The sequence below is a fragment of the Lissotriton vulgaris genome, chromosome 1_1, assembly GCF_964263255.1.
Source record: "Lissotriton vulgaris chromosome 1_1, aLisVul1.2, whole genome shotgun sequence".
Taxonomy (NCBI): domain Eukaryota; kingdom Metazoa; phylum Chordata; class Amphibia; order Caudata; family Salamandridae; genus Lissotriton; species Lissotriton vulgaris.
This window is the reverse complement of record NC_141685.1, coordinates 1,486,956,656-1,486,982,559: the sequence shown is the minus strand read 5'-3', so window position 1 is coordinate 1,486,982,559 and position 25,904 is coordinate 1,486,956,656. Positions and strand designations below refer to the sequence as shown.

The window sequence follows — 25,904 nt, the reverse complement described above, 5'->3', positions numbered from 1 at the left end:
CCTCTCTCTACGTCTCCCTCTGCCTCCCTCTATCTCTCTCTCTGTCTCCCTCTCTCTGTCTCCCTCCCTCTGCCTCCCTCCCTCTGTCTGTCTCCCTCCCTCTGTCTGTCTCCCTCCGTCTCCTTGTCTCTCTCTCTCTCTCTGTCTCTCTCTGTCTCTCTCCCTCTGTTTCCCCACCTCTGTCTCCCTCCCTCTGTCTGTCGCCCTCTGTCTGTCGCCCTCTGTCTCCCTTCCTCTGTCTGTGTCCCTCCCTCTGCCGCCCTTCCTCTGCCTCCCTCCCCCCCCTCTGTCTCCCTCTCTCTCTGTCTCCCTCTCTCTCTGTCTCCCTCTCTCTCTGTCTCCCTCTCTCTCTGTCTCCCTCGCTCTCTGTCTCCCTCTCTCTCTGTCTCCCTCTCTCTCTGTCTCCCTCCCTCTCTGTCTCCCTCCCTCTCTGTCTCCCTCCCTCTGTCTTCCTCTCTCCCTCTGTCTTCCTCCCTCTGTCTGTCTTCCTCCCTCTGTCTTCCTCCCTCTGTCTGTCTTCCTCCCTCTGTCTCCCTCCCTCTGTCTCCCTCCCTCTGTCTCCCTCCCTCTGTCTCCCCTCCCTCTGTCTCTCACCCTCTTTCTCCCTCCCACTGTCTCCCTCCCTCCCTCTGTCTCCCTCCCTCTGTCTCCCTCTCTCTGTCTCCCTCCCTCTGTCTCCCTCTCTCTGTCTCCCTCTCTCTGTCTCCCTCTCTCTGTCTCCCTCTCTCTGTCTCCCTCTCTCTGTCTCCCTCTCTCTGTCTCCCTCTCTCTGTCTCCCTCTCTCTGTCTCCCTCTGTCTGTCGCCCTCCCTCTGTCTGTCGCCCTCTGTCTGTCGCCCTCTGTCTCCCTTCCTCTGTCTGTGTCCCTCCCTCTGCCTCCCTTCCTCTGCCTCCCTCCCTCTATCTCCCTCCCTCTCTGTCTCCCTCTTTCTCTGTCTCCCTCCCTCTCTGTCTCCCTCCCTGTCTCCCTCCCTCTGTTTCCCTCCCTCTGTTTCCCTCCCTCTGTCTCCCTCCCTCTGTCTCCCTCCCTCTGTCTGTCACCCTCTGTCTGTCGCCCTCTGTCTCCCTTCCTCTGTCTGTGTCCCTCCCTCTGCCTCCCTCCCCCTGCCTCCCTCTATCTCCCTCCCTGTCTCCCTCCCTCTCTGTCCTTCTCCCTCTCTATGTCTCCCTCCCTCTCTATGTCTCCCTATCTATATGTCTCCCTCTCTCTACGTCTCCCTCTGCCTCCCTCTATCTCTCTCTCTGTCTCCCTCTCTCTGTCTCCCTCCCTCTGCCTCCCTCCCTCTGTCTGTCTCCCTCCCTCTGTCTGTCTCCCTCCGTCTCCTTGTCTCTCTGTCTCTCTGTCTCTCTCTGTCTCTCTGTCTCTCTCCCTCTGTTTCCCTCCCTCTGGCTCCCTCCCTCTGTCTGTCGCCCTCTGTCTGTCGCCCTCTGTCTCCCTTCCTCTGTCTGTGTCCCTCCCTCTGCCGCCCTTCCTCTGCCTCCCTCCCCCTGCCTCTCTCTATCTCCCTCCCTCTGTCTCCCTCTCTCTCTGTCTCCCTCGCTCTCTGTCTCCCTCTCTCTCTGTCTCCCTCCCTCTCTGTCTCCCTCCCTCTCTGTCTCCCTCCCTCTCTGTCTCCCTCCCTCTCTGTCTCCCACTCTCTATGTCTCCCTATCTATATGTCTCCCTCTCTCTATGTCTCCCTCTGCATCCCTCTGTCTCCCTCCCTCTGTCTTCCTCTCTCTCCGTCTCCCTCCCTCTGTCTGTCTCCCTTCCTCTGTTTGTCTCTGACTGTCTCCCTTTATCTGACTCCCTGTCTGTGTCCCTCCCTCTGTCGCCCCCTTCTTCTTTTTGTTGCCCTGTCTCCCTCCATCTGTCTCCCTCCCTCTCTCCCTCTCTCTCTCTCTCTCTCCCTCTGTCCCTCTGTCACCCGCCCTATCTGTCCCCTGCCCTATCTGTCTCCCTTTCTCGGTCTCCCTTTCTCTGTCTCCCTCTAACTGTCTCCCTCTAACTGTCTCCCTCTCTCTGTCTCCCTCTCTCTGTCTCCCTCTCTCTGTCTCCCTCTCTCTGTCTCCCTCTCTCTGTCTCCCTCCCTCTCTCTCCCTTGTGTGTCCCTCCCTCCCTGTCTCCCTCCCTCTGTCTTCCTCCCTCCCTCTGTCTTCCCCCCCTCCCTCTGTCTCCCTCCCTCTGTCTCCCTCCCTCTGTCTCCCTCCCTCTGTCTCCCTCACTCTGTCTTCCTCTCTCTGTCTCCCTCTCTCTGTCTTCCTCTCTCTGTCTTCCTCTCTCTGTCTTCCTCTCTGTCTTCCTCTCTCTGTGATTCCCTCTCTCTCTGTCTCCCTCCCTCTGTCTGTCTCTCTCCCGGTCTGTCTCCCTCCCTCTATCATCCCCCTCCCTCTGTCTGTAGCCCTCTGTCTCTCCCTTTGTCCCCAGCCCTATCTGTCCCCCGCCCTATCTATCTCCCTCTCTCTCTGTCTCCCTCTGTCTGTCTCTGTCTCCATCCCGCAGTCTCCCTCCCTCAGTCTCCCTCCCTCAGTCTCCCTCCCTCAGTCTCCGTCCCTCAGTCTCCGTCCCTCAGTCTTCGTCCATCAGTCTCCGTCCATCAGTCTCCGTCCCTCTGTCCCCCTCCCTCTCTCTCGGTATTCCTCTCTCTCGGTCTTCCTCTCTCTCGGTCTCCCTCTCCCTCTCTCAGTCTCTCTCTCTCTACCGGTCTCCCTCTCTTTCCATCTCTCTCGGTCTCTCTACCTCTGTCTGTCTCCCACCCTGTATCTCCCTCTATCTGTCTCCCTGTCTGTCTCCCTCCCTATGTCGCCCCCTTCCCTCTGTTGCCCCCTTCCCTCGGTCTGTCTCCTTCTGTCTGTCGCCCTCTGTCTCCCTGCCTCCTTGTGCTTATCTATAATAATGTCCCCCCCTCGCCTCTTTCACTATCTTCTGTCGTCAATTATTTCTCACTCTTTCCTCTCCCCCTCTTCGTTTGTCTCTACTTCCCACTCTGTTTCTTCTTTTTCCTTTTGGCTCTGTCTCTCTCTTTTATCTCTCCTCTGCTCTTACGTCTCCCTTAGCCTCAACATGGAGGGTTAGTTACATTTTTCCACAACAACATTGTCAAAATCGAATTTTCATTTTTTTCCATTTTAAGTCATATTGTTCTTTAAATGTAGTTATTTCAGTCCTTAGTGTTTTTTCCGGAGTATTTCCACTCTTAGCTGTATTAGGACTCTCCCCATTGCACAAATTTATAACAATGAAACTTTCAATTTCAATCCGGTCTGTCACTTCACAGTTTTTAAACTAAGAATGTTGGCACTAACCCTGCTCCCCAAACGACGCCCCCACCCACGCCCCTTAGCTTTGTATCTGATCGTTATGGCCTGCTGTGAGGGACCAAAGCTCACGGCTCCCTGCTAATTGTGCTGCTTGAAAGTATCAGCAGCTCCCCAAGAACTCAACGTTATCTCCTGAGGCCTGGGATGGGGGAGATGCTCCATGCTGTGTCTCCTCTGCCGGCCTATTGTCATACTGCCCATGACATGCCTCTGTGACCTGCTGGGACTCACACTCGGGCTGTACTGTAGCAGCCTTTCAGGTGTCGCCCCAGCAGGAAAGTCGGCCCAGGTATGTGGGCCCAACCTCTATAACCGGGCCTGGATCCAGGGGGAGGAGGGGGGGGGGGAGGGCCCCCTCTTGCCCCCCCCTGCGGACGCCCATGGTCAACACCCTTTTCGAGGGTACAGGAACACACAGAACATTATTCCACGGTCTCCATACTCGAGAATTAAGCAGAGGGGGTTCGAAGTTTTTTTTACCCTACTCCTTGAAATAAATAGAGTATACGGGAACATTCCCAAGTGAGACACAGACAATAGGGACCGGTGTTTATAATGTTTCAATGTATTTTAAAATGAATGGAACAAATGTGCTTGATGTGCATACGCTTCTTTGAACAGGCGACTGTATCTTCTGTCCTGCTTTTAAAACAAATACGTTTCATGAATTCAAACAATTTGATTAAAACTTTTTTCGAAGGATTTACATGGTGAGGCATGCCCTCATCCTTGAATTGTCTAAAGATATCTTTTGGTTTAACATATACAAGATCTTTTTCAGGATTCATCATTTGATACAAATTGATAGATTAATTGTGTACGTTAACTGAGCTCTAACATCAATTGAGCATGAGAGGCTTACCTTTAGTAGCCTTCTTCAAAATATAGGCATCAAATAATTCTACATGAACGAAATTTGCCTTTAAATATAATCATTCTGCTGACATGATACGGTTACGAAAGTAAAACGAATTCCAAACTCACCACAGCTTTGGGGATTCTCTCCAATTCACCTTCCAACAGCTTCTTCTCTGCCCGTAAACTGCAAGGAAATCAAGACAGGAACAGGGATGAGGTTGGTCAATACTTGGTTTCATTCAGCAAATACTATACAAATGGGAATTATGCCAAATAGTTCTCACCTCTCATCTTAACTTGGCGTGACTGTCTTAGAAACATGTATAATAATTTAAGTGGCTACCTATATTTGCTTGATCAGTACATTCTCACCAGTAGTTACATTATTTACTTCCTCAACTATAAAACTATCGAAAAGCCCAGCAGCTTAAATTCTTAACCTTTGGCATCAAATCAAACAGGACTTGTATAGCGCAGCTAATCACATGTGAGGGGATCCATGTGCTATGAACCCTGCTGCTCAGGGAGGGTTCACTTGAACAGCCAGGTCCTAAATCCTTTCCTGAATGTCAAGCAGAGAGGATGAGGTCTGGAGGTGAAGGTTCTTTGAGGACTTCACAGCGAGGTAGGAGGATGATCCTCCACTGTTGCTACGGAGGATGTGGGGGGTGTGAGAGAGGGAGGCAGAGCGCAGGTGTCTGGAAGGTTTGTGGAAGTTCAGGCGTTGGTTGATATAAGCTGGTCCCCGACTGTGGAGGGCTTTGTAGATGTGGATCAGCATCTTGAATGTACAGCTCTTCTGGATGAGGAGCAGTGGAGCTTGTTGACGTAGGGGGTGATGTGAGTCTGCTTTGGGAGGTCGAGGATGAGTTTGGCCGCTGAGTTTTGTTTGGTTTGCAGTCTCTTCAGGAGGTGCGCTGTGATTCCCACGTTGAATGCGTTGCATAGTCCAGCCAGTTGATGAATACAGCTTGAGTGTTGACGGGGAGCTACTTGAAGATCTTACAGAACATGCGAAAAGTGAGGAAGCAGGCGGAGGAGACTGTGTTGATCTGGACACTTATTCACTTGAAGCTTCAATAGTGCAGCAAAAATAAACAGCCACAACCACACAGACAGGGGCAATCTGACCGCTCCAATGCTGCAGCCTCAATTACGTGCTGCACACACAGTGAACTAACACCAGAGTGTTTGTTACTGAAAAGTGCGGCCAAGGAGTGGGTGTGTTGGGCGCCAGGAGGTTCCACAGGCCCTTCAGGAGAAAATGTGCTGGCTCAGGGAGAGATGAAGGTGCAGCATAGAGCATCGGTGTTACTGCCTTACAGAGCCAATCCTCACAGAGTCAAAGCAATGCATCTGGGGCAGTGGTAGGAACAGTGAGGAGTATGGCATGGCAACAAGGAAGGATGCAGGCTGCAGGAGAAGAAATAGCACATCAGACATCCAACATTTACCTTATACTTGCTGAGCTCTTTCCCTGCACACCTATTGGCTGGAAAAACAATGACTGGGTCTATACTCACGCTGAAAAATGGAAAGAGATATAAACGGTATACTCTTTAATGGTGAGGATTCTTAAACTGAGGTAGGCGCTGGTTGAAAATCTCCTCAGCATCATGTGCAGTGGTGTAGTCTTCCTGGGGCATTTCAATAACGTCAGACTTGGTCCATGAGTGGCATAGTAAGCGTGCCAAGGTTCTGCCCTGTCTGTACCCTCTCCATATCGTCTGGCTCTAGCCCCTATGCACAGTGGCGTACCAAAACTTGTGGTGGGCCCCTGCAAAGTGCATGGAGGGGGCCCCACCCTCCGGACCTAGGCAGGAGCTTTCAGGCCTGCCCGTACACAGTGCGAATGGGGTCCTCTGGAGTTCTGGGTCCCCCCCCCCCCCTGCATAGCGGGGGCTGCAGGGGCTATTGTTAAGCCACTGGTCTGATGGCGAGCAGGGAGGCACAAGTAGAGAGATGCCCTCAGATTTCTGGTATGGGTGGGGCCTGTGTTACGCCCCTGCCCATGATAACTGAGCTCTCCTTCCGTTATTTCTCTCTTTCCCCCAAGATTAGCGTGGATTGCAGCCAGCACCACTGTTTCTTGCTCCACAATAAAATGTTTATTCATGTGAAAGGATCTTTTTTGAAGATAGCACAATGGCCTCAGAGAGTTTTCAGGATACCCCATTGTCTGGCTATGTTTGTTCCTCGGATTATGTCCTTGAATGCCTCCTACACAGTGCTTCATTCTACAATGAGTCCACAATAGAAGAAATGTTAAAAAAACCTACCTTGTTGCGTCATGAAGGGCGGAGGTAGCAAAACGGGCGTGAGCCCGTGGGGGTGCAATGATCTTCGAAGACAAACAGTAACAGATCAGTAAACCCTGCAAGCTGGAATCACAAAGGACCCACTGCAAGGGCGGTCAGGGGGCCTCTCATCGCATACCAGGGCCCCTGGTCCCACCCCAAAGGAGGCACTGACTGTCACTGCCCGGGGTCCTCTCACCGCACTACAGAGTGAAACCAGAAAATCTGGATAAAATCGTGGCTTCCATGCTGAAATTGTGTGATATTAGGCACAAATTTAATTTCACTAAGGTAGGTTCTGGAATACCATTTCCCATGGGATGCTACCAGCCCATCTTTTATGGGCTTCTCAGAACCTATACTAAAGCAAATGGAAGATTGCAATTCCAAGGGATAACAGCCTTCACTTATGGGCTGCTTCCTCTGTTCCATATCCCAGGTTGCCTATTTCAAAGCGGAATACTCTGCTAAAACAGTTTCCATTGATTTAAGGCTGAGAATGAATGATTATGAGTAAAATAAAGTGCAGCAAAAATGCCGTTAAATTTCCATATTTGTGCAGCTAAATTTCCATATTTGTGCCGCTAAATTTGCTAATTCATGCCGCTATGTCCTGGGGGTTCTGATGATAGTGCTCTACTGTTGCAGGAGAAGAGACAGTGCCGGTAGGAGGAAAGTCCTACTGTTGATCGTGGAGAGGTGCGGCAGCAGTGGTTGCTTCGAAGTATAGGGTCCAGCGCTCAGATCTCTGCGGCAGTGTATCAACGAGTAGCAGGGAAGGCAGGATTCCTGGAGCTGGGTGCTGTCCAGGCATGGACATGCGCAAACAGGCTTGCCCTGCATGCGTCTGCTGTGCAGCTACAATGCGGCCTCCTTTAAGTAGGTCCTTGGGGGTAAGAGGGGCACTGGGTGGCAGTGGCCAGGGCTAGCAGGAAGCGCAAGAGCAAAGCAGGAGTGATGGGGGAGTGCGAGGGAAGGAAAAAGAGCTAGATAGAATGCAAGGCAGCGAGCAGAGGCAAAGTTTAAAAATATAGCAACAGGTGGCACTAAACAGAGGCAAAAGAGGAAATTCAAGGAGACATTAAACAGAGGCAAAAGTGGAAATTAAAGGAGGCACTAAACAGAGGAAATTAAAAGAGGCACTAAACAGAGACAAATGAAAAAATAGAGCAAATGGGCAGCAAACAGAGACGAAAGAGGAGACTTTAGTGCAAGGTGGCACTAAACGGAAGCAAATTGAAAAGGAAAACCCCTTTAGAAGCTCAATAGAGGAACAATGGCAATAAGGTAGAAAGGAAGATGAGTGGAACAAAGGAGCAGAGAGAGAAGCAAGAGGTGAGGAACAGCAGCAGGCAGAGTTAGCTGGCGACTGCGGTTGGTGACTGGTAGGGGCCCGACAGTGTCCAGGAAGAGCTGGCCCTAGTGTGCTTTGTGTGGGCTGGTGGTACTTGGTATCAACCGTAGAAACATACCATATCCATTACACTGGTCTACTTTACTGCTTTCTCTTACAAATCATAACCATAGGAATTGTATATTTAAGGGAGCAAGGTCAATATTGCTTTAACTAATGCCATCCAGGGAATCAGGATCGAAACAGGGGTGATTTCAAAAGTATTTAGCAAGGGGCCAAGTGAGAATTTTTCAGATTTCTTAAACATGGGGTGTTTTAAAAAACACAGCCCTGCAGCTTTCAGATTAAGCCTTAAAAGAACAGGAGGACACAGATCAGCCACATTTCTTTACACTGCATAAGAGGCCTAAATGCAAGTAGAGGGGTGTTGGAAATGAGTGGAAAAATCCCTGAAAAAATCATTCTCTTTTTACTTAATTATTTTGTCTGAAGGGACAGAAATAGAATTGCACGTCCTGGTTAGACAAAAACATTTACAAGAGGATGATCATTAAACGTTATTTCGGAAATAAAGCATGTCTCATAACGAAGGTAGTTATTTCAACAACTAAAACAGCAAAGAGAGAAAAGAAGGCGGTCGAATGAAACTGTCAAATGGGTGACCATAGGCTCTTCTTTTTTCTTGAACTTTTTTAGAAAAATAAAATACATTTTCTCTTTAACAGAATATGAATAAAAGAGAAATACTAGTATACCGTGAGCAAATATGCAACGGGTTATTAGTTTTGTTCAATAGCCCATTTCCACAGAGCTTGCCCTTGCATCATTTCCTTTCTTGGTACCTTCTGCAGCTTCCGCACACCACTGAGCTTTGCAAAAAACAAGTTCAATAGACCAACTACAGGAACTTTGACTTTCATTTTTTTTAAACGACTTCATTTAAAGTTTTCATACTCGGAGCTATAATAAAACGGCACGTTGGATGAGGCATTGTTACAGTCAGGAGTTCAGGAACAATGTTTTTAAGAGCATATACATTTACGTCTTTTAGTCTCTTTTTTCCAGGGAGAGAACATAAAGTAATAGAAGGGGAAATATCTCAACCCACATGTCATACGTGGTCACATATCAGCTACTATTAGTGTTCCATCCTTGCCCTTCTCAAAACCACAGTATTTATTGGCGGTTGGGGAGATAAGCACCCACCCCAGCCATGAGAAGTAGCAGTACGAGGGGTGCAAACGCATCATTGAAAAGGCTGTCTCTGTACATATATGTGGAACAGAGTCTACACTTTCTCAAAACGAGATACCATGTACTTAACTGTTCCACCATTTTTTCCCCTGCATAGACTTGCCAGACTTAAATCCACCACAAGTTCATATTTTAAGGTTAGAGGCTCTCCATGTATGATTTATCAATAACTTGGTAGCCAATAACAGATGGAAGACTAGCATACTAGCTAAAGATAGCGCACTTAAACCCCCTTCGTCCAATGGCAGATGAATATTGGTGATGTTTTTGATTAAGGATACAAACTCTTCCCAAAACCTTCTGAAGCATTTGCACGCCCTGGCAGAGCTGTCCCGGACGGAACCAGACGTGAATGGAAGCCATAGACTTGGATTGGCTCCTTACACACAAAAATCTCAGAAGACTCAGAATAGGCAAAGATGAACCTCTTTAAAGGTCTTTGAGATACTACTATACAACCCTATAGAATTAGGTTGCAGTTGGATACACCACAACTTTTAATATCTGGACAATCAGTTTTGGCTGAAACATTCTAAAGTCGGGATACCAAGTCTTTTATAACACATAGAAGACTCAAGTTATTCAAGTCTATGTCTCCAAAAAATTGTGTGGACATTTCCATACTCAGGAAGACTAAGAAACGCTGTCTGCTTTTTGCAAGACATATAGAACCCCCCAGCCAATTTTAAAGATGGAATAGTACTTTATTGGCCCTGAGGAAGGTGATAACATCCTGTTTTCACCGAAACGCGCGTAGGCCAGCGACGCACATCTGTGAGCTCCACCTAAGAACCAAGCCAAGAAAATGACTATTCAAAACCATAGTGATGGATTTATGTTTGTGCTCAAATTATGGAAGGCACTGATAAAAGACAAACAGAAATAGTGCAGTAGGACTCCTGTTCAGATGTGGTCTTTTTGTGATTTTGTACGTGTAGTGTGATAGTTGGTATGTATGAAATAATGTATGAAATAATATTGTGAATATGTTTTATGTAATGTGTTTAGCAATAGAATCTTTTATATAAAGAAAGTGTGAAAATACAAAAAAGTAAATATACAAAAATAATTTTGGTAAATAAGCAAAATTCAAATGTAAGTCAGTTTTCTTCTGTGTATCTATGCTGTAGAGTAAAAACTGTGATTAGAGTTATTACCATTTGACAAATCAGACAGGCCTGATAAGAGGTTGTTCTATTTTGTATTTATTTCCCTTCCCCCTCCTCCTAGGCCTTAAAGAAACTAGGGGTACGTTAGTGTAACTGCATTTGCACGTCCACCACATGGGGAGATATGATCCGACCTCATTGCAATCCCTCCAGCTCAGGCTTGAGCTCTGCCAAACATTACTTTCAATGTCATGGGTGCGAGATGGGAAACAACCTTTACAACGCAGTCATTATACTGCAATACCTTTACAACACAGTACCGTTACAACACAAGTCGTTACAACGACTTGCTCTAGATGGCACTCTAACCTAAGTATTTACTATTCCAACACCTTCCCTACTGTAGCACACACTGGAGTTGGAATAGTAAATTACTAGCAGCCCGCCCCGGCTTTGCCCGGGGCAGAAGGGGGCTAGGGGCAGCATTTTTAGCCTCGGTGCACCCCCCGACATTGCCCAGACCGCATCCCTCCCGCCTCCCGCCCCGACATTGGCGACATTGGCCATACCGCCTCCCGCCTCCCACCTTGAGCCTTCAGCCTTGAGCCTCCCGCCCGCCGCCTGCCACCCGCCCCGACATTGGATATACCGCCTACTGCCTCCCGCCTCCTGCCTCCTGCCTCCCGCCTCGCGCCTCGCGCCTCCGGCCCGCCGCCCGCCTCCCCCCTTTCGCCTGCCTTTTCCTTACCTGAGCCACCACTCCTCGCCGCAAGTCCACTCCTCGCCGCAAGTCAACGCTCCTCCCCGCATATCGTCATACCTGAGCCACCACTCCTCGCCGCAAGTCACTGCTCCTCCCCGCATATCGTCATTACGTTACGTGTAGGTCGCGATCAGCGCTACGTCGCGGCCGGCGCTTGTTTTAGGGGACTACTTTGTTTACAAATTTTAATATTTTAATTTACGTTTTTTTTTTATTTATTGTCGCCTATGTCCATCTACACACCCTGACATTTTCATAGATGTATCGGGTGTGTAGATTGGCGCTGTGGTTCCCGAGTTTACCTTGCCAAAAGGTGCAAGTTCTCTCTTTATAATAGTAGTATAGATACTATTCCCAAGTCCAGCGCGCCACCTAGAGCTAGTCGCTTTAACGACTTGCATTGTAATGGTCTGCATTGTTACAACATGGTAGTTGCAACAACTGAGTTGTAATAGAACGCGATGTAATGACTCACGTTGTAAAGAGTCACATTCAGGTGAATTATATAATATTGACACCATAAACATGAGAGAACTATGTGCACTAGATTGTCAGTTGGAACGGAGAGGTGTGTACACACAGACCAAACTGCTCCATTGGGCATGATAGACCTGAGTACAGCAGTGGAAAGTAGAGACAATACGAAAATGGAGGACCTGATCTCACAGGGACGCTTGTAACCAACAACATCCTTCTATCCTGAATACTTGAGGTGGATCAGCCATGTCATTCACTCACATATGTCATGAAATTGGAAGAATATCTCCTGAACTCTAAGAGAGGTTCTGGGTGGCTATTTGTCAGGGAGCTGCCAAATCCTCGATTTACATGCAATATGAAGAAAGTGCATACTAGGATGGAAGAATATGACTCTTTACAACATGAGTCATTACATCGCGTTCTTTTACAACTCTGTCATTGCAACAACCACTTTGTTACAACGCAGACCATTACAACGCAAGTCGTTACAACGACTTGTTCTAGATGGCGCGCTGCTCTTAGGAATAGTATAATTTACTATTCCAACTCCAGTGTGTGCTACAGTAGGGAAGGTGTTGTAATAGTAAATAATACTATTCCTTAGGTTAGAGTGCCATCTAGAGCAAGTCGTTGTAATGACTTGTGTTGTAACGGTACTGTGTTGTAAAGGTACTGCGGTATAATGACCGCGTTGTAAAGGTTGTTTCCCAATTCACCTGACCTGGGAGAGTTACCCTTTTGCCCATCGCAGATAACCCCTGAGGCATGCCTGAGAAGAAATGTGGGTTAGGTATGGACTCAAAGACGAGGGGCTGCTGGTTATCTAGCGACTTCTCACTTCTCGTTCCAGTATACAAAATTGTAACCCATGAAGGCTGATGCACCGAGCAAATGCTGCAAGAATGTAGATGAACCAGAATGAAAGCCACTCTTATGTGGACACATTAACGCCTAGTATAATTTTAGTCAAATACGTAATGCTGCCGTTACATTTCCTGTCAAGTGTACACAGTCTGGCTCAGACAGGAGGTCATTTGCACAAGTGAAAAACAACACAATTACAAATAGACAGTGGCAGTACACTCTGCCCAATTACCAATTGCAAGCATCAGCAAGCTGCAACTCCATGTGTCCTTGTGTTTTCTGAACATGATCCAAACGGGAGCAGCAGCTTGTAGTAGGTATATTAACAGTACAGGTTGTTATATGTGAAAGCAGGCACTCATGGAACCTAGACTTACACTGGACTGGCCCAATCACATTTGGTTGAAGGAGCAATGTGTGTGCTTGCATCCACTAACTCGCATGATATGGAGCTTGGCACACTTAACTCGCTGCAGTGGGTACAGTGAAGCTATCGAGTGTCCAGAAAGTTCAGAGGCAATATTTTTTTTTTATTTATTTTTTTTTTAAACTTTATTTGTAAAATGCACAATACACAGCGTCTGCCTACAACCCCTCGGGCCGGCCGCTATGACATATGGGGAAAGGATACGAAAGAACCAATAGGACAGAACGCCGTTAAAGCAGTCCATGAGCGAAGAGTATCGTGTAGAACATAGAACCATAACATGAGGATAGGAAAAGGTTTAATTTTATGATTTTGTCGAGTACAATGTGGAAACCACGAAGAGAGTCAAAGCTAATCAGTGACCAGGATAGCCATCTTCGTTCAAGGAGCACCCTGAAGGAGGCATAATAGAGGAAGGCATTTGTCAGGAAACAGGTGGCCACCATCAAGGAACTAAGACCAAACGCTATGCAGAGAATGTTACAACACATTAAACTCCCTAAGAACACTGAACCCCGACCCCAGAAGAAACAAAGAAATACAGAAGAGAGAGAAACAGAAGAAGAGAAGAAAAAGAAAGAGGGCCATAGAGACAAAGAAAAACACGAAACACATCCCATCCCCCCACCCTGCATACCAGCGGAAGGCCACGGCCCACCCCCCCCCCAATAGGCATGCCTGTCGCCCCAAAAGAACCCCAAGCGGGAAAGAGAGTATAGAGAGTGAGAAGACCATCTCAATCTCCGACTCTCAGAAGAGGTAGGAGGAGGAAAGTTCAACATACTCCCGGTCACCACCAGCCCCGTAAGCATCCCCAACCTCAAGTATCAGCAGCACAACAGAAGTAGCAAGCAAAGCTGGAGGTGGGGAGAGTCAATTCAAAATGTGCGAATAAATCAGACAATAAGTAGTCCCATCCCAGTCCCCGCCCGGCAATGCGTACAGCACACTAAAGAAATCTCCCAGCCCTGGCCCGATCTCAGGTGGCCCCACTCATCCGCCCCCCGTGAGGAGCCACAACCGTCAGAGAAAAGGAAACAGCCCGCCCCAGAGAGAGCAAAGAGGAAAGCAGCGTTAGAGTAAACTGGATGCAGAAAAAACGTCCCAACCCCGGCTCAACCAGCAAAGAAGCTGTTAAAGAAGCAGCCTAGCCCTGGCCCGATCGTGGATACATCCCCAAATACGCTCCCCGGAAAAAACCCGCCCACTGTAAGACAAAGAGACAATATGGCCGCGGAGAGAATGAAAGTGTCTTAGAAACATAAAATGGAAGTCGAAAGTCACCAGAAAATCCACCAACTACAATAGGGGGTTCCTCAGAGACTTGCAGAATGTGTGAGTTCTTCGATAACAAAGTCGGAGGATATAACCCAGGAGCTATCGTTAGGGTCAGCAATGTTGTGGATAGGTTCCAAGGCACTCGCGATGTAAAATCCAACAATGTAGCACTCTCCGGTGAAAGGGGAGACAAAGTATCCCAGACATCGTTGGCAGGCTGACGATCTCGGGCGTCCATAGAATTGGAGGCGGGCAAATCTGTCCGGCGGGCAGAAGGTAGCACTGTATCCCCATGGGACGCAGGCAGAGACGAATGGAGGGTTTGCTGGATCAGAGCGTTGCATCCCTGCCGCAGCGCCGACGCCATATCGTTCAGCTTCCCTCCAAGTACCTGGTAGCCTTGGTGCATATCGGCACGGAAGTCGCGCAGGGCATTCAGGATGGTACAGAAAGAAAGTGTGGGCCGAAGCCCATGTCTCTCACTTCCAAAGGAAGGCGCCTGAAAATCGGACCCCATCTCAGGCGGGGCAGCACAGTCCACTGGCAGGGACGGGCGCTACACGGACAGTGCCTCACGAGGTTCCCACCGGTGCTCAGGTCTTCAGCGCCGATAGGGTAGGCTGGCCACCATCAGTCCTCCGGGGCACGGCAAAGAGCGAGTGTGCAGGCGGGGTCCAGGGCTGAAAGTCGTCTCGGAGCTATCTCCGGCCGCCGGGCAGGGAGAGACTCAGGGAAAACACCGCTGGAATCAGCGCCGCGCCGCACGCGATCCGGTATTAAATTTCACCAGGATACATGCCAGGATGTCGGTGCGGCGGACAAAGGCTGGCGGGGCCGGGAGCCTACAGGTCTGCTCCGATCGCCATCTTGGCTCCTCCCCCTCAGAGGCAATATTGATTAGCTATTCTTCATTTGCTAGTTGAATCGTGGAACTGTAAGTGGCGGTTTACCTTTCAGAAGAGTAAGTTTTTGGAGGAAAACTTTGGTCTTATCAGATATACAATGAATCCACCTCCTGATGCCATCTAACATGACCTAGGGCACGCCCTTCCTCCTCTCCTGAACTGTAACTGCAGTGTCGTATTTTGCCTTACGTTCTATAAAAAATGGAGTGCTGACTTGCGTTGAGACGTTAGGCTTGGTTGTAGTGCAAACTTGATACATTCTGTGAGCAGATGTGCCAAATTCTTCCAATGTTATTGGCCGCTATATCCACTTAGACCACTTCTGGGTTATACATTTAAAATATTGTCCTTTGCGTTGCAGAAATAGTGATAAAACCTTACAATGACATGCTCTTGAGGAGTAAAAGAAATCAATAGTCCTCTGATTTTCGCGACTGCATACATTTGTACACTTCTATGAGGTAAAATCTCACATTTTATTTATTTATTTATTTATTTATTTAATTTTTAATTATTTGTTTTTAGTCCTCATTTCACCTTAAGCATAAGCCAAGGGTTCCAACCGTGCCACCGCCAGGTCAATACACCCAATTAGTTGTAAAATGTGTTCCTGTACGAATCTTCCCGGCAAGAAGCCCTTTTGGTCCTCATTAATCAGTTGCAGAGCTACCCTCACCAACCTCCCTGCCAGAATGCTAGTAAAGATCTTATAATCTGCATTCAGCAGGGAGATTGGTCTATATGAATCAGGTCTAAGGGGATCTTTGCCGGGCTTCAGGATCAGTACAATTATTGCTTCCTTCCATGAGGGGGGATACTGCCCTCCGGGCTAAAGACAAAGTGATGCAGCTTTTTGAGTCTAGGTAAAATAACTTCTTCCAAGATTTTATAAACCTCCCCTGGAAGTGCATCTGTCCCTGCCGCTTTATTATTTTCGATCTTCTTTAAACAGCTCCTTATTTCATCATCAGAGATTGGGCTTTCTAACAGGTCTCGGCCCTCCCTTGACAGACTAGGTAAAGTTTTACCTTTAAGTCAATCCTGAATTGAGGCGATAGAGGGAGCCCTGTTCTCTTTATAGAGAGTGGAAAACAAAGACAGGAGACACCTCTGCATATCCTCCTGATGACTGGATACCGTACCACTCTCATCCACTATCAGCTTATTGACAAAATAGGAAAAAAAGAAAATGGATTAACTTGCGTTTCCTGGGCACCATCAGGCCCTTGCTAGTTGTTGTCCAGTACTTTAACTGCCAGTTTGGGGAGTGCCCAGTCTATTGAAGGAGGCCTGGCTAAAGAAATCTCAGGGCTCTAAAGGGTTTCTGGTGTGAACACCGGCACACTAAACTAACTTTGAAGACCATTTGTGGAAAACATAGAAATAAACTAGGCCGTAATGATCAGTTTGATCACACACAACCTTCCTCGCCACTCCTCCCTCAAGAAGATTTGGAGATTTTTCAATTTGTTTTCTAAACACTCTATTGCATCCTTTAAGGAGTAGGACGTAGTTGGCATTGAAAATTTTAACATATTTACTTTGAGTGCTTTCCGGCTTGTTTTGTGATCCTATGATCCTTCAATGCACTACCCTGCTACGAACACTCGGCTCAGACTCCACCCCAAACGCTCCTTGACTGGAACACCACAGCAAGTTGTAAAATCGACGAATAACACCTATGGAAATACCCCCAGCCAATGCTCTTGCTACAAGATCCCGGTTGTGCTCAGCTCGAACAGGAGCACAAACACCTCTTGCCCTCCTAGGCCGCCCTCCCAACTCCCTGCTGCATGCTTATAAACTGCTGATATCCAACATAGCTTATACCATCTTACAACATAACATGGACATCTGCTTACTAACTGAAACCTGGCTAAACAACCGCTCATCACCTTACATCAACCTCATCTCCACCCTGGGCTTCTCAATCATTTGCAGCAACCACAAAGGGGGCAGGGGTGGTGGAGTGACCTTCATACACAAGAGCTATCTCTGATTAACTCCCTTCAGCACTGCCAAACACCCTACCTTTGAATACCTAGGAGTTCTGCACTCCTCTAATGGACCAAACCCCATCAAATTCCACGTCATCTGTCACCCTCCTGGTAAAAATTCACAACTCCTCAAAGACCTATCTCGCTTAATAGCACAAATCTCACTAAAAGACAGCACCAACATTATATTAGGAGACCCAAACCTGCAACTGAACAACATTAAAGACCCCACAGTGCAAGCCCTGTCCACCCTCCTAGAAGCAAACAATCTCACACAACACTGCAATATGCAAATGCACAATAAGGGCTCCACCCTTGACGCATTCATCTCCAAGCACAATACACTATCTATTCGCTCTATACTTCCATCCGACAGGTCAGATCATTATCAAATTCTCTTCGATCTCAATTCCATCCACCATCGCTCTTAACAATGCAGTTGTCCCAAGTGCTGGGTAAGAAACATCCACCAAATCCCCCAAGAGGAGCTTGATGCATTAGTTAGTACCCACATTCTACATCCTCCCGACCTATCATCTGCTGAGGACCTCACCTCTCACTACAACACAAAAATTACAGAACTTGTGGAAACAATTGCCCCCCTGAAACTCAAAAAAAATCCCCTCTAGATCTTGGTTCAACAAAGACCTGAACAATGAAAGGCATTATCTCCGATTAGCTGAATGAAACTGGAGACAACAACCTTCAGAATCCCACCTCTCGATCCTCTGGCCTGAATGCATAAAATATAAAATACACATCTTCAAAGAAAAATCTGCCTTTTTCTGAGATCAACGTGACCGGTCTAAGAACAGACCAAAAGACCTATTCAATATCATCAAACTGCAAACCTCCTCCGTCCCCAAGCACTCATGTAACATCTCCTCAGAACACTGTGAAGCATTTGCCAATTTTTTGCTGAAAATATATTGAACATTGAACTATGTATTGCACTGCCCACCTCCCCACCTTGGCCTAAAGATGCTCCCTGCGGAAAGGGGTCACCCGTAACCCTACCGTCACTGAACGGATGCTTTCCCCTCTCTCCAAAACAGCTCAACAACCCTCTCCCCCTGCAACTGAAAACAACGTACCCTGGTCTAAGTTCAACTTTTCCCTTGAAGAAGAAGTCCTTAAGTTAATCGCCAGCATGAAGCCGGCATCTCGCGTATCTGACCTCCCTTCCTGCTGCAATGGTAATAAAATCTAAGGCACATAATTTCTCTGATTTGAACCAAAATCATCAACTCCCCCCAGCTAGTGGCTCTAGGCTGGTTCCCCTCAAACTCTGCTAATTTGGTCCCCCTTCTCAATCAACAGGACGCTGACTAGAACAACTTCCGACCTATAACCAACCTCCCCCTCCTCACCAAAACCATTGAAAAATGTGTGTTTGCTCAACTCAACAACTACATCAAAAAATACAACCTATTTGACACCTTTCAATCGGCGTTCAGGAAAGGCTGCAGTAATGAAACTGCTATACTAAACATCATAGACCTACACAGATCTTGAGACAACAGCCAGGCATGCCTCCTAGTCATCTTAGACCTTCAGCTGCCTTCGACATTGTTAATCACAGCATCCTCCTAAACACCCTCTCACAGCGAGCAGGCATCAACGGGACTGTCTGTCAGTTGTTACTCCTTCCTAACTAAACTCTCACAGCTAATCAAACTCAACAGCTCAATCTCAAAAACAATTCCAATCCCTCAAGGGTCAATCCTATCGCCTTCACTATTCAACCTTTATCTGGAACCCCTTACATTGATCTTGAAGCAAGCTATAATAGCCTACCATCTATATGCTGATGGCACCCAACTCTACATGAAAATCGTGTCAGTCAAAGACATCCAACACCTAAATAACACTTTCCTCACAGTTCAGGACTAGCTGACCAGAAACCGCCTCAAACTCAACCCCAGCAAAACTGAACTCCTTTTCATTCATCCCAAGGAAAAGTCTTTTTTCATAGTCAGCTGGCTCAACAACCTCTAAACTGCAAACTGTTCATTTCTGACTCTGTTAAATCTCTGGGGATTACTCTTGACTGCCAACTAAGCTTGAAAGACCATATCAAGGCCTCTGCAAAACGCACATTCTACACACTGAAGAATCTCAAAAAGTCAAACCTTTCATCCCCATTGAAGAACTAAAGACGGTGGTGCAATCATTAGTCCTTCCCAACCCTTCTCAGTAGTTAGAGACACCCCAACATTTTACCTAGCCCCATTGAAAGCCACACTCCATGCTGCGGCCAGATTTATATAAAAGGAAAGGCTCTTTGATCACATCTCCCCACCCTCAAACAATTCAACTGGCTGCCAGTTGAGACCAGGGCCATATTTAAAACTGCCTGCATTACTCACACACTACACTAAAAAACAAATCTACCTCACAAAAAACGGCCAAAAGCTGGAAAACAGTCTACTCTTGAATCCTCCAAAATTTAAGAAAACTCTCACCTGCTCCTTTACTGGGAATACTCCCTAAATCAGGAACTCACTGCCACAGGATCTGTGGGAAACTGAATTCTTCCCACACTTCAAAAAGAAACTGAAGCTTCTGCTCCTCAAAAAATACCTCAACCCTCCTCCTTAAAGCACAACAGGTTCCCTCCCCGCACCCTCTAAACAAATCTGCACGCCACTATCCCAGGAAGAACTGGGCCCCAAATTACTCCCCTCCGTAAGAGGCCTTAACCCTGGCTACCTCTGAATGATATTGTACATCCTTACTACTTTTCATTTTCTAGTGCCTTTAAAAAAAATGTTTTTGCTGTTACTATGTGCTCTTTTTTAGTTTAACTCCTTTGGTAAACTTGTGCAATTGCCGCTGTGCTCTGTATAGAGATATTTATATATTTGTGTACTGTATCTACCTCAAAATTGTATTGACAAAGTTATCTATTGGCTGACACCATGTCACTTTCTTTCACCTTGGTATTAATGCCAAATGTAGCTAAAGTAGTGGCTACCTATGCAATTTCCTCCTTTATCTCGACACTCTCAGTCACTGTGTATCCGTATTTACTCTACATCTATCTTAAACATATGGTGCATGTGCTAACACTGTGAAGCGCTCTAATGCCCTGGGGTGAAGTTGGCACAATATAAAGCTCAAAAAATAAAAAAATAAAAAAATAAACCTGGAACATGAGGTTTGTTATGAAGCACAAAACGTGATCAGTAAACAAGGCCATTTGGATCTGTCCAGCCTTCATTAGGACATTTATTCCACGGTTTTACCTATTGAAGGTTCCAATGATAAAGCAAAAACCAGCAGCAATAGGGGACATCCCTATCTAGTAACTCTAAAAAAGATAATGGGCTCTGCTGAGTGAGATTTCATTTTCAGCGTGATTGAGGAATGCTTACACTTGATCTTTATGAACAAGATCTGTCTTGACTTCAGGCCCGTTTTGTCTAGAGTCTTGCACTGAAAGCTTCAATGTACTGTATCAAATGCCTTTTCTGCAGCAAGTAAGAGGAGCATATGAGTATTAAGTTTAGTAGATTTATCAATCGCATTGAAAGCCAGTTGAGTATTGTCCCAAGTTTGTTGGTCTTTAATGAATCCTGTGTGATCTGTACAGATCATAGACAGCAAGATCAAGGTAAGTTTGTTTAATGAGAATTGTACAAATTGCATTTTAATAGGAAATGGGTTGATGGGACCTGGATGTCTGGGTGTTCCTTCCAGGCAGTTAGTAGCAAGGTCAGTGTAGATTCCATCATGCTGGGTGCCCCCTTATATCACTTTTTTTCTCCAAAATAAGTTTTCTCATGTTTCTCATGTTGCTGGCAGCCAATCAGAGCGCTCACTCCCGCCGGAGTCTGACTTCCGCAGGAGCGAGATGGCCCAAGGTAAATACAGTGTGCCAATCAGAATGCTCCATTTTTAAATTGGCGCTCACCCTAGAATCTCTGGAGACTCTTGCAAGCCTAGACCTCTAGATATTCAATTTTTTTTGTCCATTAATTTACACCAAATCACAAAAAGCACAATCTGCGGATCAAGATCTAGCTGCATAACAAATTTGGTGTCATTCCTTTCAGCAGTTTTTGCGGTAGCCTTGTCGAACGAAATCTATATAAAATGCATGGAGATTTTGCCTTTTGGGATCTTCTTTTTTCTTGCCCCACGCTTGATGGATCAACCTGAAACTTTCCAGGAAGGAGCTATATATATTTATATATATAAGTATATATGGAACACAGTCTGACTTTCTATCATCAGAGAAACGGCAAGCACTCAGGAATTCCGGTATATAGAATTTTTATTTGCAAACCCCCCTCACCCCAGACAGACGCGTTTCGCTGTAAAAAGCTTCGTCATATAAGTATGTATATATATCCATATTTTTAGATCTGTTTTTATGTCACTACACCAGGAGTCTTGCATTGTATATACAGGATACTAATTACTTTTTATGCAAGATTAACAACATCTCGTGGTGCAGTAGCTATATTATGGTAACAATGGACGTTTGCTCATTGTATACATCCACCTCCCATGATTATGGTATAGAACCTTGCAGATATTTTTTAAGATCAAGATCCCTGGCACTTGGGCAACATACTACGATATGCCTCATGATGCTCTCCTTTTGCCTAACGCACAAAATCTTCCTCTTTGACAAAATAATACATCTCCAGAAGCAAGGCACAGCGATGGAGCAGCATTCACCCCCATGTATGCCAACATCTTTATGGGCTGGTGGGAGAAAGAAGTTGCATGGGCTGATTGTAATGCGCTCCGTACCGGTAAGATTGCAATGTGGGTGCACTTCATTGATGATCTGTTCATACTGTGGGATGAAGATAAGGCATCGCTGAGTGAGTATGTTGCAGGTTTAAAAACTAATCCCTACTATATACAGATAACTGTAAAATGAAGCATGTGTAAAATTGACTTCTTGGATGTAAAGCTACAAGTAGTAGGGGAGTCCATCAAACCAATGTTTTCTGAAGAAGACTGCCTACAATTCCATTCTGCCTGGCAATAGTGGTCATCCACGTTTCCAGACATGGAGTATACCCTACAGTCAGCTATTAAGGGCATGCAGGATCTGTTTGACTGATGAATTATTTGAAACAGAAGCCAGGATTAATGAGTGCACGGTTCTCTGGGAGGGGATATCCAGCACAAGTTCTCAGAGAAGCCTGACCAGTAATACGGAGCAATTTCTGTTCTCAAACACTCAGGCTAAATCCACAACCACACCATGAGACACATGTAAACAGGACCATGTGATATTTTTTTTTAACGGGTTCCAAATGGAATATGGGCCCATTAGCTCCCTGATCATGTGTATCTTGCACATTTTACAACATGATGAACAGCTGAAAGATATCATTGATCAGCACCCCAGGATTACATATCACAAGGCACCATTATTTGGTGACTTATCGCAAGGCACCTTTATTTGGTAACAAGTTCCTTGTTCTCCCAGGAGCCATACTGGCTGACAAGTAGGAACTATGGTTTTAAGAAATGTGTCACCTGCAAGGTTTGCAAATTTTGAACTAACTGTGCAACTTACAAGACAAGGCAATTTAACATCCTTGCAATATTATGGTATAATGCACATTGAGGTCCACCCATGCAGAGATAATAGGGAATTGGAACTACGTCAGTGTGACTAGAGGATGATAATTCTCTTGGGCACTGAAAAACCACGAGGGCATAACCTTGATGCAGAGTTTCAAATCCATTTATGAAGAGTCGGTACTTATATCTTGGAACCTGCATTTTTAGATCCTGAGTTTTATTGATAGCATATTGCTAGACCCTCTAGAATCTGAGAATTGAAACTTCTGGTTATCATAAAATGTTTTTTATCTGTATATTCTGATGTGATATACTGAACAGCACTTGCACTTTAGAGACTGTTGAAAGGGACATGTATTAGCCTTTGTCACAGCAGCTTGACAAAATATACTAGCCACAAGGGGTCAAGCTACAGTGCTAGGTTGCATGCTGTGGGATATGTAAAAATTATTCGGAATGGAACCATACCGACAATTGTGGTTAGGTGGATCCCGCATGATTAATGTAGAGTACATGGTTGTATAACAAGGGATGTACTGTAAGGGAAGTTGGATCACAGTAGCAATTGTTTACATACAGCATCAGCACTTTCATTTGCATATAGCAGGAATAGTTAGGAAAATTGTCCATGTTTATGTATTTGCACTTTATATGCATATAGAGAGTGATAAGATCGCATCTGCAAACACCTTTAAAAGAATGTTTACCAACATGCACTTGCACCTTAGAACAATTCACGAAGAATGACAGAGTGACTTGTTTATAAATAGCACTTGCACTTTGCACTGGACATTCTTGATGCTTTCAAGTTTGTGCTTTTGGAACATGCATTTGCACTATAAGTGGCAGAAATGAGAGCATTGAAATAATAGTCCTTAACAAGGGCTTGCACTTTAGTAGGGGATTGCTGATCCCCGTGGTAAATTGTCTAGAAGTATGCATCTGCACTTTATGTGGATTGTTCAATAGTATTAGTACACAATTATAATGAATATTAGTTATTCAGGTAATCCCATGAAGGAATCCTTTCAAATTGCTTGTATTTTCACTTTATTGTGAAATAACAATAGATGCACTGGATATCTATAGTAGAAAATCAGAAAATAATACATAGGCATTCGCAATTTAATATCGTGTTATATATATGCTATAGTGCTGTATTGAAGAAACAGGATACTCTATGAGATGTGCAATGTATAATAGTCGCTGATCTTTGCAGGTATGGCAGGTATTGGATCAGTTGTGCATTGGTACTTGATAATGAATTCTTGGCTGCAGAGTTTCAAATCTATTCCATACATAAAGTGATAATCACTCCTGAAAAATCATATTTGAATATCTGGTTCGAATTCAGGGAACATTACTACATGTAATCAAAAGTAACTCCAATGTGGCTGTTGCCTTGAGACATGATGGGGAAGTAGGCAGTTTAGATGCTGTTGACAGGAAATGCGTTGGTGTCCTGTGTTGGGTGTTGCTGTTTCATGAAAAATAAACACCTAATGAGCATTTGGATATCGTGTGGCACCTTTGTCGGAGTTGCGGTTGTTATGGAGGGTGTATGTGTATTTCTCTCTCTCGCTCTCTTTCTCTCTCTCTCTATATATATAAGGGAGAAAGGTGCCACCGAGGACTGGATCTCGGCATTGGTTTGGTGCCAGTCTCGATGCAGGCTGACCCGAGGAAGCCCGTCACTTTACTGAGGCACTTTGAAGCAAGCGTCGCCAGAACAGCAGCGCAGCGCTCAACCCACTGGAGGGTTTTCAAAGAAACTACAGACTCTTTAAATCACTGTCCGACCTCTCGTGTCAGAAAACAATCAACTGATATAACAACACTGAGGGAGACACGAAACAAAACAAAACAACTTTTGAAGAACTCGGACTATGAAATGAAGAGTCTGGAACCAGAGCACGACCACAAGTACCACAATGCATTTTTAACAGGAAGTGATTCCGTAAATGAATGCCATTGGAGGCAAACAAAATGACATTGAATATTGGAATGTGGTGTGACGCATGGGCAAAGGCTTACCTTGAAAAAGTTCCAGGCGGAACGAAACATGTCGGACATAAGCCACTAGCTGCTTGTTTTAAACTCATTAAAAGCTACTGAAATGAGGCTTCCAGGTGTGACCAATTGTTTTTTCCTCCGGGATGAAACCCTGTTTGAATACGTATCGGCGTGGTTCAGCCGAAGGATTCACACCGCCACAAGAGCGCCAGCTTTCTCCCGCCTTGAACCATTCTTGTTGAATCGGAAAAACCAAAGAAAGGGAGAAAGGTGCCACCGAGGACTGGATCTCGGCATTGGTTTGGTGCCAGTCTCGATGCAGGCTGACCCGAGGAAGCCCGTCACTTTACTGAGGCACTTTGAAGCAAGCGTCGCCAGAACAGCAGCGCAGCGCTCAACCCACTGGAGGGTTTTCAAAGAAACTACAGACTCTTTAAATCACTGTCCGACCTCTCGTGTCAGAAAACAATCAACTGAAATAACAACACTGAGGGAGACACGAAACAAAACAAAACAACTTTTGAAGAACTCGGACTATGAAATGAAGAGTCTGGAACCAGAGCACGACCACAAGTACCACAATGCATTTTTAACAGGAAGTGATTCCGTAAATGAATGCCATTGGAGGCAAACAAAATTACATTGAATATTGGACTGTGGTGTGACGCATGGGCAAAGGCTTACCTTGAAAAAGTTCCAGGCGGAACGAAACATGTCGGACATAAGCCACTAGCTGCTTGTTTTAAACTCATTAAAAGCTACTGAAATGAGGCTTCCAGGTGTGACCAACTGTTTTTTCCTCCGGGATGAAACCCTGTTTGAATACGTATCGGCGTGGTTCAGCTGAAGGATTCACACCGCCACAAGAGCGCCAGCTTTCTCCCGCCTTGAACCATCCTTGTTGAATCGGAAAAACCGAAGAAAGGGAGAAAGGTGCCACCGAGGACTGGATCTCGGCATTGGTTTGGTGCCAGTCTCGATGCAGGGTGACCCGAGGAAGCCCGTCACTTTACTGAGGCACTTTGAAGCAAGCGTCGCCAGAAGAGCAGCGCAGCGCTCAACCCACTGGAGGGTTTTCAAAGAAACTACAGACTCTTTAAATCACTGTCCGACCTCTCGTGTCAGAAAACAATCAACTGAAATAACAACACTGAGGGAGACACGAAACAAAACAAAACAACTTTTGAAGAACTCGGACTATGAAATGAAGAGTCTGGAACCAGAGCACGACCACAAGTACCACAATGCATTTTTAACAGGAAGTGATTCCGTAAATGAATGCCATTGGAGGCAAACAAAATGACATTGAATATTGGACTGTGGTGTGACGCATGGGCAAAGGCTTACCTTGAAAAAGTTCCAGGCGGAACGAAACATGTCGGACATAAGCCACTAGCTGCTTGTTTTAAACTCATTAAAAGCTACTGAAATGAGGCTTCCAGGTGTGACCAAC

At 45.9% G+C, this 25,904-nt stretch overlaps 1 protein-coding gene across 2 annotated transcripts in view; it reads right to left on the bottom strand.

The window, feature by feature from the left end:
* Window positions 1-25,904, bottom strand: part of CCDC146 (coiled-coil domain containing 146) — a 1,211,813-nt gene that overhangs the window by 653,604 nt on the left and 532,305 nt on the right. For both annotated transcript variants that reach the window (XM_086967356.1, XM_086967357.1), the window contains one exon: window positions 4,284-4,341. In XM_086967356.1, coding sequence (XP_086823482.1) covers window positions 4,284-4,341 — 58 coding nt within the window. The remainder of the gene's footprint in view (window positions 1-4,283; window positions 4,342-25,904) is intronic.